At 39.0% G+C, this 18,919-nt stretch overlaps 1 protein-coding gene across 4 annotated transcripts in view; it reads left to right on the top strand.

The window, feature by feature from the left end:
- Positions 1 to 18,192, top strand: part of PIKFYVE (phosphoinositide kinase, FYVE-type zinc finger containing) — a 55,676-nt gene extending 37,484 nt beyond the window's left edge. For 2 of the 4 annotated variants that reach the window (XM_065751142.1, XM_065751145.1), the window contains 23 exons: positions 648 to 748; positions 1,861 to 1,932; positions 2,560 to 2,731; positions 3,980 to 4,158; positions 4,332 to 4,445; positions 5,310 to 5,418; positions 5,531 to 5,685; positions 6,317 to 6,407; positions 7,138 to 7,198; positions 7,774 to 7,917; positions 8,063 to 8,183; positions 8,663 to 8,794; positions 9,352 to 9,447; positions 10,131 to 10,214; positions 10,938 to 11,029; positions 11,792 to 11,956; positions 12,511 to 12,570; positions 13,039 to 13,215; positions 13,865 to 13,968; positions 14,210 to 14,338; positions 15,535 to 15,796; positions 17,040 to 17,114; positions 18,037 to 18,192. In XM_065751142.1, coding sequence (XP_065607214.1) covers positions 648 to 748; positions 1,861 to 1,932; positions 2,560 to 2,731; positions 3,980 to 4,158; positions 4,332 to 4,445; positions 5,310 to 5,418; positions 5,531 to 5,685; positions 6,317 to 6,407; positions 7,138 to 7,198; positions 7,774 to 7,917; positions 8,063 to 8,183; positions 8,663 to 8,794; positions 9,352 to 9,447; positions 10,131 to 10,214; positions 10,938 to 11,029; positions 11,792 to 11,956; positions 12,511 to 12,570; positions 13,039 to 13,215; positions 13,865 to 13,968; positions 14,210 to 14,338; positions 15,535 to 15,796; positions 17,040 to 17,114; positions 18,037 to 18,152 — 2,811 coding nt within the window. In that variant the 3' untranslated portion in view covers positions 18,153 to 18,192. The remainder of the gene's footprint in view (positions 1 to 647; positions 749 to 1,860; positions 1,933 to 2,559; positions 2,732 to 3,979; positions 4,159 to 4,331; positions 4,446 to 5,309; positions 5,419 to 5,530; positions 5,686 to 6,316; positions 6,408 to 7,137; positions 7,199 to 7,773; positions 7,918 to 8,062; positions 8,184 to 8,662; positions 8,795 to 9,351; positions 9,448 to 10,130; positions 10,215 to 10,937; positions 11,030 to 11,791; positions 11,957 to 12,510; positions 12,571 to 13,038; positions 13,216 to 13,864; positions 13,969 to 14,209; positions 14,339 to 15,534; positions 15,797 to 17,039; positions 17,115 to 18,036) is intronic. The other 2 variants (XM_065751143.1, XM_065751144.1) reach the window with 2 other exon arrangements.
- The last annotated feature ends 727 nt before the right edge of the window (positions 18,193 to 18,919 follow it).

Genomic DNA, 18,919 nt, shown 5'->3' with positions numbered 1-18,919 from the left:
TAGTCCCCAAGTTCGTGAGCAGAAGTCATATTTTAATGGGTGCTTAAATATACATTTGTGTAGCTTTACAGGCAGTAGTCTTACAATATGCAAGAGTAAGTAGCCATTACCCTAGATTAAACTGGTCTACACTGTTTTAAATTTACTCAGAGATCAAAGAAAGTATTTGGTGACTTCATAGCTCTGTAAGGTACGGAAAGGGAGATAGTTCCATTCTGGCAGCAAAGTGGTAAATCCCTTAACAGAAGAACAGAAAACTGGAAATCTTTTTTTGTAGTCTGAATGAGTAATTAAAACCTAATATATTGGCAAAGATTTGACTTCAAGTTGTGCTGAAGTGTACAGTGTCATGAAGACACACTATATGTTTGTTTCAGGGCTTTGATTGTTTCCTGTTTTGGACCTTTAGCTTCCTTTCCTCAGTGGCATATGTGCATATGCTATTTTTATTTTATGTAGTAGTTATGCTCTTCTGAAAATGGCCAGCTAGCATTCTACTGAAGTGTGAAGATAATATAAAGCAAATCTGTAGAAAAGGAATAAGCAGGGATTTGTTCTTAAATCTATTTGAATAGAATTCTGTCATCAGTTGTGTGTGAATGAAGGTGTCTGTAAGCAGTTGAATGAGTTATTTTTCTCTCAACCAGGTGGATTGTTTGAGTCCAGTAAACCATCAGAGGCTCTGTGTTCTCTTCAGTAGCTCTTCTGCACAGTCCAGCAATGCTCCAAGTGCCTGTGTCAGCCCCTGGTAGGAAAACTACTCTTCTGTAGTTTGTGTTGTTCCTATCTTCTTTTTAAAGACAAGATCAGTCCTTGAGTCTTAAACTAGTTCACTGGGACTCCTTGGTAGGTTGTAATCATTCTCTAAGGGAAACTGTTGCCAAAATAATTTCATCTTGCCTGATCAGCTGGATCCAGAGCTGTATCCTGCAACCTTTCTAATCTCTCAGGCATGAAGGAGAAAGCCCAACTAGAAACGGATTGCTTTAGTTAGACCTTTTACTGCAAAGGTCTGTATGCGTAGGGAGGGCACTTCTTTAGGCAGTTCTGTGAGGAGGAGTTAGTGTATATAAATAATGTCCAAGCTTAAAAATAATAATCTTAGGATAGTTAGAGCTTGTATTACTTGAGAGTGGGATTTGAAAATACTGCTGTATTTCTCATAAAGTCAGCACTGTTAAGAGTTTTTATCTACATTTTTAGCTAAGAGGGCTGTGATCTCTTCATTACATGCAGCTTATGATGTGTTTTCATTGCTAGTCCTTGGACAAATCTTGATGTTCCATTGTCTCAATCAGATGAAACTGTATAGATGCCTTTCTTAAAAAAGAAGATCTAGAGTTCCTATAAAAGCTGAGAAATGAATCAAATAAGATGATAAGATCACTTATATGCAGTAATAAAAATACATAATTATGTTAGAAATACCCAAATTGGCACTTCAGTAGAGATTTACCTGTTAGGTGTCCTGGTCACTTTAGATTCTGAGAAATAAGAAGCTGCTGTTAAATTTTATTCAAGTACTTTCAGGCTTTTTTTTCACCTGCTAGATGTGCTCTTTTTGTAACAGTTCAGATGTTAATGTTCTTACCTAGGTGTTCTTGAACTTATTCTTCAGAAGTGCAGTTGATTTATATTATACTTTTAGACTGAAGTTTATAGTCATTTCTTGGATCTCACTAGTGAACTTGACAGCAAGAATTTGGGAATAGTCAAGGCTTGGGGTGGGGGAGCTTTTGAAGGTATACAGGGCTGAAAGTTGCCAAGCAAAAGGTACAGATCTGTGCATCTGAAGGCCATTGTACCAACTAGCAATGGCAGAATTCAATCTCTAAAGCTTTTCTTCTTTCTCTGCTTTAGGATTGTGACCATGGAATTCTATGGAAAAAATGACCTGACTCTAGGGATTTTTCTGGAGCGCTACTGTTTTAGGTGAATTAATTGTATATCTCATTATAAACCAAACAAAATCTGTCCTGTGCTAAGTGAATCACTCTGTCTTCATAGTTCCAGTACTTATTTTATTTTTAATATGAGCAAAGAAGGGGTTTCTATTTTTAATTTTTTTTTTTTAATGTATGATTATATAGCGCTGTTTTGCTTACTTCTTCCATCAGGAGCTAAAGCTTTAAAATTCTGAGGGCTTCTTGGCATATCCTTGTCCCCAAAAGCCTTTGCTCTGGTACACTGCCAAAATGCTCTTCTAGTTTGGTGCCAAGTGCCTCCTGGTGCTTAGTCCACATTATGAGGTCTATGTGTAGTATGTTGGTAGAAACAGATACAGAAACAATAAAAAAAGACTGTGACAGCCACCAGTATCCAGTCATTACACTTGTGACCAGTACAGCTATTGCTGGCAGAGGAGCCCTGCCTACGTGCTGTTCCTAAATGAGAGCAGTAAGCTGTGCAGTGATAGCTTTCATTAAAGGCTTAGGAAACTTTTTAAAGTAAAGATTAATTGTACTGTGGCATTAAAAGTCATACTAGATGTGCTGAACCAACTCTTCATCAGTGCTTTGCGTATGACTGTTCATAAACATTCCCATTTTTCTTTGTAAGGCCTTCATACCAGTGCCCCAGCATGTTCTGTGAAACGCCGATGGTGCACCACATTCGTCGCTTTGTACATGGCCAGGGATGCGTGCAAATTGTGTTAAAGGAGCTGGATTCCCCAGTCCCTGGGTACCAGCACACAATTCTTACTTATTCCTGGTGTAGGCTATGCAAACAGGTAAGGATGAGGACTTAAGAATCATTGCTCTTCCAGTTGGATGTGTATGGAAAGATGGGATTGTACGAAAGCTGTTACTAGTGCAAGTGGTCCTGTGTGTATGCAAATTCCTTTTATAGGATTGGAAATGTTGAGGATAAAATTTAGTATGATCTGGTTGTGTTGGAAACCATCAGTCCTGAAAGGGTAGGCTTTTAGTTACCAACAATATATCAATTTCACTTATTTCTGACATGGGAAAAACTGGGATCATCCTTCTAGAAGTGAAGAACATTGTCCCTTCCCTTCTACCATGTGAATCCATACAAAGCATCAGAAGAATGTGAGTGTGGGAAAGGGTAGATATTAAAACCTACTAGCTTAGTAATTGGCTAAACCCACTTGGTGCTCTGTGATCTGCTTTAAACTGGACAGTCTACATTGAGTCAGTGTGATGTCTAGTCTTCCTGTAGTAGGCATTAGAAAGTAAATGAAATCTTCATTAGAAAGATGAAAAACCACAATGTAATAACACTGTGTATTTGAAACTTTTTTCTTTAATTAAACTAAGGAAAACATTACCACCTGGATATTTCTCTAGCCAACCTTTTTGTAAATATTAAGAGCCTTCTAAGAGATGAGAATAAAACTTAAGAATCATGCAGTGCCTCCATTTCAAAACATCTTAATTATCTGTTGTAATAATTCAGTTCACCGACTTAATGCTGGCTTAAACATAGGTGTTGGACTTAAAGACATCTGGAGGAAGTTAATGTAGTTGCTGAAGGCAAGCCCTACACTGCTTATATATACACCTAGTTTGTAACCTTTTATTACTGTGTGCTCGCGTAAACACTAAGTTTGTAGCTATAAAGTAAGTATAAATGGCTACTTCAAGCCTGCTAGCACTGCTGAGGTTGAAATGTGTCACAGAGCATTTGTAGGTGAAGAATCACTAGGGAAAAAAGTATGTGATGGAAATACTGCTGCTGACAGATCTATTGGAAATTCTCTGTGCACAGAAATAGCATGCCAGATAGAAGGATATGTTTGTGCTCCCCCATATTAGTGCCTGATAAAATCAACTAGCATTTATTGTTCATCCAGTTTATTGCATCCATCTGTGTATTGGCCTTAGCTCTCTTGAAACAAATTTTTTTTTGTTGTTTTGGTATCTTTCAGGGTTACAACTGCTTCTGATATTAGAAATTAGCCTGTCTGTCTTCCTGGTTGAAGAGTGAAAATAACACACTTTGCTTTCAATTTCAGGTGACGCCAGTTGTTCCCCTTTCCAGTGATTCTTGGTCTATGTCTTTTGCAAAATACCTTGAGCTGAGATTCTATGGGCACCAGTACACACGAAGGGCCAATGCAGAGCCTTGTGGTCATTCCATTCACCATGACTATCACCAATATTTTTCTTACAATCAGATGGTGGCATCTTTCAGGTGAGGTCCTCTGTTTTTTAATAAATAATTTCATTCTCTAGTACTGTGTGTTGCACTCGGCTCTGACAGAAATTCCTAGAATACTTCAAGAATTTTATTCTGAAGCTGAAAGAAATTGCACATATACCACTATATGTGGAAAACTATTAAAAACTCTCACATTGTCTTTTCAGCTACTCTCCAATCCGTCTGCTTGAAGTATGTGTCCCTCTACCCAAGATCTATATCAAAAGGCAGGCTCCATTAAAAGTTACAATTTTGCAGGACCTTAAGGACTTCTCTCAAAAGTAAGCTTTGATTTCAACTTACTTGTATTTTGGACTTCTTAGCAAAACACAGACATTTTTGTTGTTGTAGATAATACGCTTGCTTAAGTATTCATGATTAAATATAAATGTGTTTAAAATCATTACTTTTCTAATTGGATATATCTCTAAAGTAGAGTAGCTGTGGAGTGTTCTTTCTTATCTTTACTGAGTACTGTTCTCACCTTTTCATCTGTTGCAATTTAGCATAAGAATCTTATCTTCTACTGGCTATTTTTATCATAATCTCTGAATACTGCATTGTTATGAGTGATCTAGCATGCTTCTATACTAATAGACAGTCTGGTAAATTTCTGTGGTCCAAGGCAATTGCTGTAGGCATAGACTTTCCAAATATAGGAACAAAAAGGTGGAAGACAGGCTGCTGTTTGACCTGATGACAACATTCCTGTTTGGCTGACTTCTCCATGATTGTCTGACTTTAGAAACTGTCAAGTTTTGTTGAGAACTGAAGTAATATATGTTCTCTCTCATCCTTTCTGGTGGTGGTGGTTTAACTTGCAGTCTGACAGTCTTCCTAGGCACCAGAAGCACAGCTCCCCTCTGCTAGTAATGTACCTGTATTTTATATTTTTGTATTGCTGTCTGAAAAACTTCCATTGCTGGGAATGAGCTGTGGGGAAGAACATTGTTGCGTATTACTTAGAGGTTTCTACAACATGAATGGATTTTTTTTTAACATTCCTATTAAATTCAGTGTGTCAGCCTACTGTGCAGAAGACCCATAAATCACCTTTTGTATTCTGAAACTCTAACTGTATGTCTGTTCAAGAACTTTGAAGTTGTTTCAAGGAATCACAGCTTTCTTTGTATCTGTGTCTTCAGGGTGTCACAAGTATACCTTGCTGTTGATGATCGCCTTGCTTCTCTGAAAACTGACACTTTCAGTAAAACGAGGGAAGAGAAAATGGAAGATCTGTTTGCACAAAAGGAGGTAACGGGCTGCTTCTACATTAGCAGAGTGTAGACTTCATAGTGTGTGGAGAAGCCGCGTGGACCAAACATTATGTCATGTGACAGAATGCAGACTATTTTTGTTTTGGCAGATGGAAGAGGGGGAATTCCGAAATTGGACTGAGAAGATTCAGGCAAGGCTGCTTTCATCATCACTGGACACACCTCAACAGCTACAGTCTGTTTTTGAGTCTCTGATTGCTAAAAAGCAGGGACTTTGTGAAATGCTACAAGCCTGGAATAATAGGTAAGAGGACAAATACTGAAATAGTGAGAAACATCAGTACTGTGCTGGTTCTATAAGGGAAGAAGTTCTGTACTTTTTCTCCCTCTAGCACAATTGCTATACAGAAGGTGTTACGACAGCTTGTGCTGAGTACCATTTAATAGCTGGTTGACTGGAACAGAAAATTGTTAAAGGCTGTATGATTTTGTTAAGCTCAACTTTCATCTGAGGAGGAAAAGTGTCATTTGAACAAAGGTGGAAGACAGAAGCATGTAAAAGCAATTGGGTGAAATGGTCTCAGGTGGGCACATGCTATAAATGAAATGCTGAAGAGGACTTATTTTTCTGTTCTTTTGAAGACTTTGCTCTCTCATACTGCAGAGCATCTGAGATGTGGTATTTGCAGCGTCTCTTGTTGCTGTAGTGCTAATCAAGGCATGAGGAAGGCATTTTGTCTTGGGCCATTTGACCATTTGATACACAGCTTCAGCACATATTAGCAGTCATCTTAGTTATGATAAAGGTTTGTGAAGGCGTGCTTGGATGTATTCTAATATGGAGAAACAATTTTTCTCTCTTAGAGCTAATAGGTATGACCTATGTTTTGAGTTTATTTTTATTTTATTTTGTTATTTTATTTTTATTTTTTAAGATTGCAGGATCTTTTCCAGCAAGAGAAAGGGAGAAAACGCCCCTCAGTACCACCCAGCCCTGGAAGACTGAGGCAGGGTGAAGAAAGCAAGGTACAAGCAGCAGGCAGGACATTACTTAAACATTTGTTGTAGGGAAGCACAATTGTCAAAAGTTCAACTTCAGTTCACTGTAATAATCAGTTAACTTTTCGTACTACATCGTGTAATTTTTATCTGTAAACATTTGAATGGTGTGTCATCATAATTGTCTTCTAAAGACGTAAATCATAAAGACATAAATCAATATCTATGTTCTACGGAATAAGATGGCTGAAGATAGGATATTATTGTGTTTGGTGTTTCTGGATAGTTAAAGTGAATGCTGACATTAAAGCTATGTTCATTGTCAAGGGTATGCCTAGATAGGAGTGAAGTCATCTTGTTTAAGTCATAAGTCATCTTTTTTAACTATATAGCAAAATGTGTAAAGAAACCTTGTGACACTGTGGATTTGCTCAGCCGCGTGCCTTTGTCCTTTTCGCTTCGAACGTTTATTAATATTAAAACATGCTTAGCCTTCAGTGAGCTACAAGTAAGCTTATATAGAGGAAGAGTGTTGTCTTTAAAGCAGCATATAAAGATTATAGCAGTCATAAATGATCTTGTGAAGCTAGGTTACTGTTGCTTTGTTTCTTTCATATACTGACAGTGATGTGCTGAGAACAGTAGGAGGGAGTGCTGTGCTGTAGTACCTCAGCTTTTGCAAGCGTTCCACAAAGAAGAAGGGATATAGCTTTAAAAAGCCCTAGCATAAACACTGATCACCTGATATTCTTCCTAGATCAGCAGCATGGATGCTTCCCCACGCAATGCTTCACCAGCACTGCAAAATGGAGAAAAAGGTACATTATATATTTTTCTTAAGATACAAAAACATGTTTGTTGTAACCCTTTCTCTGGCTGTGTGGGAGCCTCTGTTTCTCTGAAGTATCAGATTTGACGTTGCACAGGATGGAATTAAGCCAAACTGTAAACTTACAGCTATAATACAAACAGATTTGAATGTGGTATGAAATTATAATGATCCTAAATTGACTATCAGGGTTTGGTTTTTTTTTTTTTTTTTTGAAACTGAATATTGTTTAAAAGTTCTCAGAAGCTTTCTAAATAACTGAGTATCTGTGTGGAATTTGGGAAATACATCTTTTCCTTGAGGTGATTGTGTGTGCTGAGATTCCTTACTTGTGAGGCATACTGAGTCTGGGAGTTGAAAGCACTGGGTGCTTAGGTATATGCATCTTCAGGAGGTTATGTGTATGTTGATCAGCTGCTTGTTCTTTTGCACTGATAATTCCCACCTACTTTCTAAGAAAAAGCTTCTTGAAAGTAGACACTGGTGTGATGCCTTGGCCTGAGGACACGCAATATTGCTCTTGACAGCCACATAAAATGCTTTCCTCTGTCCTTGATCTTTCAGAAGATCGTTTCCTGACTACTTTGTCAAGTCAGAGCTCCACAGGTTCCACTCATCTTCAGTTGCCCACTCCTCCAGAGGTTGTATCTGAACAGCTAACTGGTGCCAACACACTTTCTGAACAGGATACAACCAGTAGCTCAGAAGGTATTGTTCAGTTCTCTTCCTTCTCTGTGGCAAGTGTGAGATCCATTTAGGAAATGACAAATGTGGTTACTCTGTGGTCTACCACCTTTCTTCCAAATATACTGTGTAAAGTCTGTGATGCAGACTGAACTTATCTCTATTTCAGATGTGTTTGATGGACACTCACTAGGATCTACTGACAGCCAAGTGAAGGAGAAATCTACTATGAAAGCTATTTTAGCTAACTTATTGCCTGGGAACAACTATAACCCCATTCCATTTCCCTTGTAAGTACTGTTTAGTACACATGATGTACAAACGAGTAGCCTGGTAAAATTGTAGGTGGAGCTATGCATGCTTCTTTTGCTTTGTATATAATTTAAGTCATTACCTGGGTTTGCATCCAAATAAACCAATTATCTTCCTCAAAACAAGAAACGTTATATCCTTTCCTAGGTGCTCATAGTTTGCCCCTTTTTCTTATTAATGGCCCAGATCCTTCTTCTATTATTCCCTTGTACACTTGTGGGCTCTCCCCACTCCCCACTCAGCTGGGTCACGTCCCACTGCCCAATGTGAGACTCAAACCAATGACCCTGACCCTTTTATCAGATTCTCTTTTTCCTGGTAGCCATGTTGCTCCAGAACTCTTTTAAGAGGAGAGAGAGCAGTACTTTCTAACTTGCTTCAGGGAGGGAACAGAAATGTCTTTCTGTGATGAAGACTTAACTAAAGCTACATACCTGCTTCTTGTTTTTGCTTCCAGACCTCTCCCAAGGGTTGGACTCAAATGGGCATTGTCTGGGTGTAGGTCAGGTTCAATGGCTACTGCACGTGCCCTCAAGTCCTTCTCATGTGAAAATGAGCAGGCTGGAAAGTTTTTTCAGCTACTCTGTCTGTATGTGTTGTAGTGTTTCTTGTTTGATGTGAACCTAATGTTTGGCAGCCTGAGTTTAAAATTCTACCCTGAGGTACTGAAGGCCACGAACTAGTGAGGTAGAAGTTAAATGACAGAATCTACTAGGTAAGTGAGAGAAAATCTGATGGAAACTCAGAAGGCTTTGGAGAGGTTTCTGTGCTAAATTTCTTGTTCAGAAGAAGTTGCCTTCACTCTACAGGCTGTGCTAGGGGACAGTTAAAGCAAACTGGCAGGTTTTAGTGCTATTAGAAACAGTGGCTGCTAAACAGAAATAGACTTTAACTTAGAGCTCGTCCTCTGGTACTAGAAGCTTGCTTGTTGTGATGATTGCTCTAACATATTAGCAGTTATATTTAACCATATAGGTAGCTATGATGGGTCTGTTGGGAGAGGCTGATATGGGATGCTTTGGCTCTGTGCTAAGATCTGCAGCTTGTGTCTGGAGTGCAGTGAAGAGGTCGGGTTTTGACCAAAAATCAACCTTTTTGTGAACTTCTGTGGTCTGCTAATAGTCTTTCTATTTCATTTTCATCCAGTGACCCAGATAAGCACTACCTAATGTATGAGCATGAACGTGTACCTATTGCAGTCTGTGAGAAAGAACCAAGCTCCATCATAGCTTTTGCTCTCAGGTACTGGTGTTACTTGCTCTTCGTCTGTTATGTTGTATTCTGACAGCTTTTCTGTGCAAGGAATATTTAAATCCTAATGGCAGGGAACAAGCATGACAGTTTTGTCACTCAGCTGCTTTGAGAGGTTTCTGACAGAGCTGAAGTTGTCTTTTTACACTACTGAGATATGGAATGTAGGTTTTCCAGCTTTCAGATGGATATTGGGCTTTTCCTGCCCACGCAAAAGGAATTAACTATTGTGTTCTATTGAAGCTAATACTGTTAGAGGAAGAACTGTGAATTAAGCTTGCTCAGTTCTCTAGACTGGAGACAGTGCAACTGAACTAAGGAACACCAATTGTGTATTTATAATACAATCTCTCCCTTGCCCCCCTTCAGTCAAACCAGCTCCTGCTCAGCTACTTCAGTAAACCTTGGAGCTTTCTTGGCACCAGCCAGTAGACTTTGAGTAGCTGATTCTTAAATTGCAGAAGCAACAATGGGGGAATTTTTCCTACAGTGTGTTCTAAAGCAGCAGCTGTCATAAAGGAAATAATCCTTGTAAGGAAAAATGATAGAAGCCTTTCCTACTGTAGGTTTGTTTGCTGCCTCTGATCTGAATCTTTGAGTTGTTGTAGCAGAGTTTTGCAAATAATAACTTTTTACTTATTTATTTTTATCTCTTTATTCTTTTTCTCCTTCAGTTGCAAGGAATACAGAAATGCCCTGGATGAGTTGTCCAAAGCATCTCCAAAAAATGGTTCTGAAGAAGGATTACAACCAAACAGGTTAGATGCAGGAACAATGTTATACAGAGGAAACTATAGTAGCAAAGTTGGTTGTTGTAAAGAAGCCAAAACTAGGATGAGGGAGGACCCAGAGAATATGCTTCTGTTAGGATCTTTTCTGATGGAATCTGGCTATGCTAGCTCCCTCACCTGGTCCCTTGACCATATGTGTGGTAGGATGCATTGAGCCTTGTTTAATTTGCCTGTGATGATGAAACCAACTGTTGCTATGGAGCTCTGAGAGGTTTTCTTAGAGAGGAGGTGAATAACTGGGGAGTTCTGTATATCACCGCTCCACACAATATCCTTTTTCCTTAGCAGCATGTGCTGTTAGGCATGGAGAAGTAACTAGACTTATAGAACCACCAAGGTTGGAAATGATCTCCAAGATCATCCAGGTCCAAATGTCCACCTATCACCAGTATTTCCCACTAAACCGTGTACCTGAGTACAATATCTAAGTGTTTCTTGAACATCTCCAGCGTCACTGACTTCACCACCTCCCTAGGCAGCACATGATGCTCTTTTGGAGAAGTATTTCCTAACATCCCACCTGAATCTGTGCATCACAGCTTGAGGCCATTCCATCTCATCCTGTTGTTAGTTGCATTGGAGAAGAGGCTGACCCCCACCTCGCCACAACCCCCTTCCCTTTACTGTAGGAGTAAAGCAATAGTGTCTCAGATATGTGTTTGTTTCTTTACTGTGACGTTTTCCTTTCAGTACGTCAGATGGCAGACCAAAGAGCGGTAGCCCTGTCCGCCTGCCTGAGGCTAACATGGGTCCTTCAAGTCGTGCTGCTGAACTGGAACAACGTAAGAACATTTTCAAAATCATGTGTATGATAGCAATTTCAGACTTGAGTCCATTCTATTTGTTTGAACTCTTTGAAAGTTGTTATAACATAGAAAATGCAGTCTGAGTACTATCATCTTGTTTTCAGCTGGGCTTGTTGAGCTTTGACGTGTTTAAATTGTGACTTGTAGCCATTTGATGTAGAATATATTGTATTTTTTATAAGTCTTTGTCCATAATGACTTTCTCTGATTCTTAAGATGTTCTGTTAGTGGGGCATGGTGCCTGTATGTTTTTACCTCTTCAGCACTACCGTGTCTAAAATGACACCAGTTCAAATATTTTTAAATGGAAAAGGAGGTCCTCACAGTTTTTCTGTGGTTTCAGGATGCCATTCATCCAGTGGGGTGGGCTTCTGTGTTGTAGTCCTCCTCCTCCTCCATTTTCTTGAACTATGACTGTATGGCTTCAGCCATACAACTCCTGTTTTGAATTGTATTTGTTGCATTTGAAATGTTGATGCTTTACCCTAGCAAGCAAAAACAGTGACTGGAGTTTTTATTTGTTGTTCTTTTGAAGTGTGCTCTCTTGAGTGACTCCAACATTGCACAGTGTCACTCAGGGCATTAAATCTGCTGACTCTGGCTGCCTGAAGAATAGCAGGTTTGCTGGGTGATGTCACCCCTCCAGAACAATGAATGGAGAATGCTTGTATGAGTCAAGCCTTTATTAAACAGCTTCTGGTAATGCCAATACCTTCTTCTTTATTCTTTTCACTGTAGCAAAGAAACCATCTAGTGTTTTGTCTTTCTTTCGTGGCACGGGAGGAAAGAGCCCAGACCTGTCTTCCCAGAAGAAGGAGACCTTACGTGGTGCTGACAGTGCATATTACCAGGTTGGACAGATGGGTAAAGAGGGAGCAGAGAACCAAGGAGCAGAGCCACAAGGTACAAGACTGCTGTTGTACAGTTTGTCTTCTGTTTTGAGGTGTTAATTCTTCCAAACTTCATTCAAACTTTAAAACCTCAGAATACATTCCAGCTCATACTTTTTCAGCAGTTTTAGCATTTTTCTATCTTGTCATGCAGTGAAAGCAGATGACTGAGGCACAAAATATAGATTTGTCCTAAGGATTTTGCTTTGCTTTTCAAGAAGAGAAATAGAGAAATGGGGGCTGTTAAACCCCTGTATGAAAAAGGACATTGAGTAGTCTAGATACAAATAGACTTCAGTGTATCATCCCATGCTGTCTTCCAGTTTAACTTTTATTCATACTTATGATAACCAAATAGAGAAAACAAAGAGAAGATTTGTACTTGTGTCCCAGGAATATCAGTGCCCTTCTAGCATATGTATAATTACAGCTATACTTCTAGTTCTGTAGTTGACAACGTATTCTTGAAGAAAAGAAAGAAATTTTCTCATAATACAAATTTGCAAGCATTATCTTGCGTAGCTCTTTAAATGATGATAATAATGAAAAAGTCCTTTATGTTTTCAGATGAGGTAGATGGAGGAGATGGACAGAAGAAACAGCTGGTGAATCCCCATGTGGAGCTCCGTGAGTTTTTACGTAACAACTTGAATTTTTAGCTGACAAAATTATTTTTCTTTGTGCATGCGATGAAAGTCTTCAGGTGGATTGCTCCTATTTATAGCACTCTACATGTTTTTATATTTACCTACATAGCTGTATAAGACAGGAAGGACAAAAAATTAAGAACGAAGTAATGCCATTTTTACTTATTCTAGTCCGTGTCTGATGCAAAAATACTGCATGATCTGCCTTCTTCCTCCATTTGGGCTGTCGTCTGTGCACGTCCCTTTGGCATATACTGTAAGCTAACCTAAAGGAGGTTGATTTTTCTGCAAGCCTTTAAATTGTATGAATTTAAATGTCCAAAGTATAGTAGATATTGGAGCAGGGTGTTAATGTAATATTTTTGAGACCCTTTGAGATTTATATGATGCCGTTTCAGGTGGTTAGTGAGTATTACGTACTGTTATTGAGAAAGAACTTTTCTTGCAGAGTTTTCAGATGCAAATGCCAAGTTCTACTGCAGGATTTATTATGCTGGCGAGTTTCACAAGATGCGTGAAGTGATACTGGGGAGCAGTGAAGAGGACTTCATCCGCTCCCTTTCTCACTCGATGCCCTGGCAGGCACGAGGTGGCAAGTCTGGGGCTGCATTCTATGTGACTGAAGGTAAAAACTGCTGCTTCATCTTTCAGAATTGGAGGGTATTGTTTATTGCTGGTGATGATTTGTATATTGTGTAATCTCTGACTACCGAGGGTTGCTGAATGTTAAGTGGCTAATTGGAATGGAAAGGTAAGTGGATTGTTCTGAAGAATTTAAAATTAGATTTTTCTTTTCTTGCTTTTTTCACTTTACGAAATGGAGTTATGTTTTCAGTAGTGGCAGCTAGGGAGCCCAGTTGAGCAGAATGTATACTTTAGGGAAAAGTCTGATTATTGAAGATACAGTTTCTTATCTCACATGGCATAGTTGGTTAATAAGATTATTTTTCTTTTTTTCAATAGTGTCTGATTCTAATGTCTTGCTTTGAGCAAGTCTTGAATGGAAGGGTCCTTAGGCAGCTTTTATTGTATGCATAAGGAACCTATAAAACAGGAGTTAAATCAAACTTAGGCAGTCTCTTTCTGACATACCAGCAGATTCAAATTTAGAATATAGCCAGAAAAGAATTTCTATAAATGATCTTCTGTAGCTAAGAGTTTAAAAGAATGGCGGTCTTTCAAACTGTTTCAATCACATGACTGTTGTAAAGAACTTCATAAACAAGAAAAAAAAATGTTACTCACTGTATATCATCTGTCTGATATTAATACAGATGATAGATTCATCTTGAAGCAGATGCCTCGCCTGGAAGTCCAGTCATTCCTCGACTTCGCTCCGCACTACTTTACTTACATCATTAATGCAGTTCAGCAGAAGGTATTTTTGAAAAGTGCTTTTATTTTGGGCAGTGTTCTTTATTTTATGGACTAGTTGGTGTTCCCATCATTAACTGTTTTCATTTAAGCAAAAAGAAAATCTGGTGGAGGGTATGAGTTGTTTTTGAGATGAAACGTGGGAATTTCACAGGAGCTTCTGAACTGTAATGCACACTGGTACTTCTCCAATTTGATGGGTTGCCTGCATGCAGAGATCTTACCTAATGTCTTTTCTTAATCAGAAGCCCACAGCACTGGCCAAAATCCTTGGGGTATATCGAATTGGGTACAAGAACTCTCAGAACAACACTGAGAAGAAACTGGATCTGCTTGTCATGGAAAACCTTTTCTATGGAAGGAAAATGGCACAGGTAAGAGAGTTTTGAGCATGTGTGACAGAGCTTCTGTTTCACTGCTCTTTCAGGCAGTGAACTCAGCTATTTCCAGGCTGAGAGCAATAGCAGGTTAATAGTAACTATCTTTTGCATATGCTGAAGGTTGGCAGTTAGTGCCTGTTTTTTGCCATGTGATCCTCAGTAACTTGATGACTAGACTGCATTTACAGCTATCTGAATGAGCCATATTTAGTTTTTAAATCCTATTTGTCTGTGTATATCTAATGTCTGAGAGAGCCTTGCCGATTGGAGTACCAATACCAAAAATCATAAAACCATGACACCAATTCAGTTAACAGAATGCTACAATTTTTTGTAAAGCACTTAAAAAAAGTAACGTTACATACTGATGTATTTAAAAGGAGAGCCTTACATATGGAGATAGTGAAGGAAATTACATAATAATGCTTTAAACTCACTGTTCTGTCTCTGAACCGTTTCATGTGTGTGAGATGAGGTCCTGAATTCAGCCTTGCTCTTTAGTTAAGGGAGAATGGCTTTTATGAGGCAGTAGATTAGAGACCCTAAAATGACAGGGAAAGTCCTCTTCAAATACTGAGTTGGTGCTGAAAAGGAAATTGAATCAAATGTTACCTTTCCTCCTAGTGTCTGACATAAAATTGTGGGTATTTAAGGGCATAAAGATTATGAACTTTTTTCCTGGAGTTAATCAAGTCTTGACTTGAACAACCTGCTCTAACTGGATGTGCTTCAAGTAGAGCACTGGGCTAGGTACTTTCCAGTCAAATAAACTATTCAGTTGTCTGTCTCTTGTCTTGTAAATCTGTGTTAAATGGTTCGTGAAGCAGGGACCTACCTCCTTCTTCAGTGACTTTTGCTTTTGTCACCATTTGAGTCTGTAAGCTGGCTGGGAAACTGAGTTTGCCCATACAATTTAAAAATAGAGGCACACACTTTCCCTTACGTTAGACTACTTTTTTATTACTTGCCTAAAATTTGAGATTTAAAGTTACAAAGCTTTTGTGTAGCCTTACATGCTGTTCATCACTTAAAGAACTGTTATTTTTTGTTGTATTAAATTTTGTTTGCTGTCTTCCCAATAGTGAGAAGGGAAGAGTTGTGATCCCTGCTCAAACACTGCAGGCAGGTGTGTTGAAGTCTTCAGTCTTACAGAAGAACATGGAAAATGTAGTGTTGTTCTCCATTTACAGGTTTTTGACCTAAAGGGCTCCCTCCGGAATAGAAATGTTAAAACAGACACAGGGAAAGAAAGCTGTGATGTAGTCCTACTGGATGAGAACCTTCTGAAGATGGTCCGGGACAACCCTCTGTACATCCGTTCTCATTGCAAAGCTGTGCTGAGAGCATCTATACACAGTGATTCCCAATTCCTCTCCAGTCACCTCATCATAGACTATTCCCTGCTGGTGGGTCGTGATGATACAAGCAATGAGCTGGTTGTTGGGATCATTGGTAAGTTCCTGTTGCTTTTTCTCACTTTCAGCTCGTGAAACTGCTTTTGTCTGATTTCAATATTCTTAGAACTGTATCACCATCACCACGGAGATGTGTGTAAAGAAAGCTTGTCTACCAGCTGCTGGAATACTTCCCTCACCTGTCATGAGTATTCATAGTGAAAGCAGGAAGTTTATTTTTTTTTTCCATCTCTTGTATAGTTTGCACCATTTGCATTAGTGGGAGTGTATCTATGAAACATTAGGGGAAGGTATGCTTAGGGCCTTATAGGTAGTGAGGAAACAATCAAGTTGATGTTTAACCTTACTTTGGCTCCAGTGGAAGTAGAATTACTTGTATGTCTTCATATGTGTTTAATCTTCAACGTTAGGTTCAATAATATTTACATATCTATTTAAATAGTAACTTCTGTGGAACAGATCTAAGTAGGAACTAACAGTGAGGAGAGAAGTAGGGATGGAAGCGGGAGATCAAATATTCTGAGATCACTTGTGATCATGTATCCTGACCTGGATAATGAGTGTAAACCAGGTAATTCCTTTGCCACGTTCTCTGATTTTGTGACTGGAAAGTGGAGTGCCATCTTTAGACAGGTAAGCTAGTTCTGTGTAAAAATCTTGGAAGTTATTAACTTCATCTTCACTTTTGCAGACCAGAATACTTGTGTGCTTGTAATCATTAAGCACATTTTTCCTAAAACTGGTTTGGAAACCTTTCTGAACTCTTTCCTTGCAGCCTTCATTTCCAGGGTCACTTATGGTGTTTCTAGTCTTCCATTTCATAAAGAGGAAACGGTTTACTTTCCGTTATTAGTCCTGCAGGTGGCTGCACTGATGAGGAATGCTATTAGACTAAATGGATAGGTGTTCAAGTTTTGATGCTGCTAGCAGCTGCAGAAAAGTAATGGAAGCTGTTCCAGTAAAGTGGGACTTTTGATATGTTTCTAGGATGAAAGTCAGCTAGTGACTTCACTTTCTTGTTTTGTTTTGCTTTTTAGAGGTAGGAGGAGTTGGTTGTTATCTTGATGTGCTTTTGAGCTATGATATTCACCCCAGCCAAATGCAATTAATAATCTGGAAAGTGAAGCTGCTGTTAGGGGGAGCACTTGAGTCCTTCTGGCCGTGAAAGCCTACTGTTTTTTCTTCCCTGCTGGAGGAGAAATATATGCATTTTAGAACAACACTACTTGGGTTATAGCAGATATGGCATGTCTGTGTATGGATTTTTTTTCTTGCCACAGACTATATTCGCACTTTTACCTGGGACAAAAAGCTTGAAATGGTGGTGAAGTCAACAGGCATCTTGGGAGGACAAGGTAAGTTATAATCAAAAGCTTTGCTTTTATTCTGTCTACTTTTTATTTAGCTGGAATCTTCCCATAACCGTGCTAGTACAGCTGCAGGTTCCTCCATGTGAAATGGCACTTTCAATTATGTAGAGCAGGGTAGGGAATCAAAACTTTCAGAAAAATCATGTATTTCTCTGTTTTCATGAGACTCTTGTAAGTACTCTAATGCTTGAGAATGAGGTATAGTCATCTACTTACCAGACTGTTCTGTTTTGTTCCATAGTTATCCAGTGCTCATAGAAAAATAGATATAGAGAAATACTAGCAACAGCCTTTTCTGCCCAGTTTCATAAGAGATTGTCTGAGTCCAGGAAACCAAATATAATCTGGAATTTTAGACTGGAGGAGTCATTACCAAATGATTGGCCACTTCTACCCAGATTTTGAGGAACTGATGAGTTTCCTTTGTGGAAGTGAGAGAAGTATCTTTCATGCAGAATTTCTGAGTACTGGCTATGTATTAATATGAAAACTGTAAAAGAAGGGAAGGGAAACTTTCAGAGTCTCACTGCTTGGATGTCTGGAGAAGAGAGTGTGGCCATGCAGTGACATTATTCCTGGGAGAGATTTACATCTTTGTTGGAAAAAAAAAACACTGTAAAGAAATGTAAACTGGAGAGAAGGAAAAACAATCAGGGCTAGTGTAAAAAGCCTAGATAGCTCCTGCAGCTTCATGTCTTTCAATTCAGCATCAGCTATCCAGATCTTAATCTCATTTGTTTCCCAAATGTTTAAAAAATAAAAAATAAAAAATAAATAACCATACTTGATGATTCCTATGTACAGTATGCCTTCTTCCATGTACTGTTTTAATTTTACTTGAAAACTGTTTTTACTCCAGTGTATATTTTAGCCCATTTTTAACTGCTTTTGACCTCTTGTGCTTTAGGTAAGATGCCAACTGTGGTCTCTCCAGAACTGTACCGGACCAGGTTTTGTGAAGCTATGGACAAGTATTTCCTGATGGTGCCAGACCATTGGACAGGGCTTGGCCTGAATTGCTGAACTGAAGCCCATATTGGCAAAGCACAAGAGGACAATGGTGTTACAGTCACTCTCCTTCTGCCCAGCAGTAAGCAAGAGGATTCTATGTCTGCACTGACCACGTGTGTCATGTTTCAAAGTGTGAAATTTGCTTGTTGCACTTTAATCCTCTCTTGAAGGGTGATGAGTGAGCGTCTCATCAAGGATCTAAGCTGTAAGCTACTACTGAAGAGCATTGATAAGAGACTTTCCCTCTGTCAGTAGGGAAGGTGATGGTATCTCCATGTATGAGCGCTGAAACCAACTCTGTCTCCTTCATGATGGTACAGAAGTACATGATCCATGTAAGTCCTGCGCTGCTTAATTGGTGTTGAGTATGAGTAGCTCATGTTTCGGTAGTGGATGTATGGTACTGCAAATATGAAATAACCACTCCTGTCCCATGTGGGTGGGTGAAAGAAGAATCAAGTTATTTCTGAAGTTATGCCGTGGTTGCAGTGATCTGTAGTTGACCTGGTTAGGACCCAAGAGTAACTTATGCTCGTGGGTTTTTTTTTTTTAAGGCTGCTCCACAGCTATGATGCCATAAGTCTTTAAATCACTACAGTTTGTACGTTACAGTGCTGCAGTACATATTGTCTCTGTTATAATTTGGTTTTTAGCAAAATCCCATATGAATGTGTTATTAGTGATCAGAATATTGCAAACACAAAAAGTATCCTTTCAGTGCTAAACAAGAATTCAATTTAAATGTTGCCCAACTCCTTGGAAACAGGTAACTAAAATTA

This window comes from Cyrtonyx montezumae, unplaced genomic scaffold, assembly GCF_038088225.1.
Source record: "Cyrtonyx montezumae isolate F1298 unplaced genomic scaffold, pur_monq_1.0 scaffold_7, whole genome shotgun sequence".
In the NCBI taxonomy this organism is placed as follows: Eukaryota; Metazoa; Chordata; class Aves; order Galliformes; family Odontophoridae; genus Cyrtonyx; species Cyrtonyx montezumae.
This window is presented reverse-complemented; position numbering and strand designations above follow the sequence as displayed.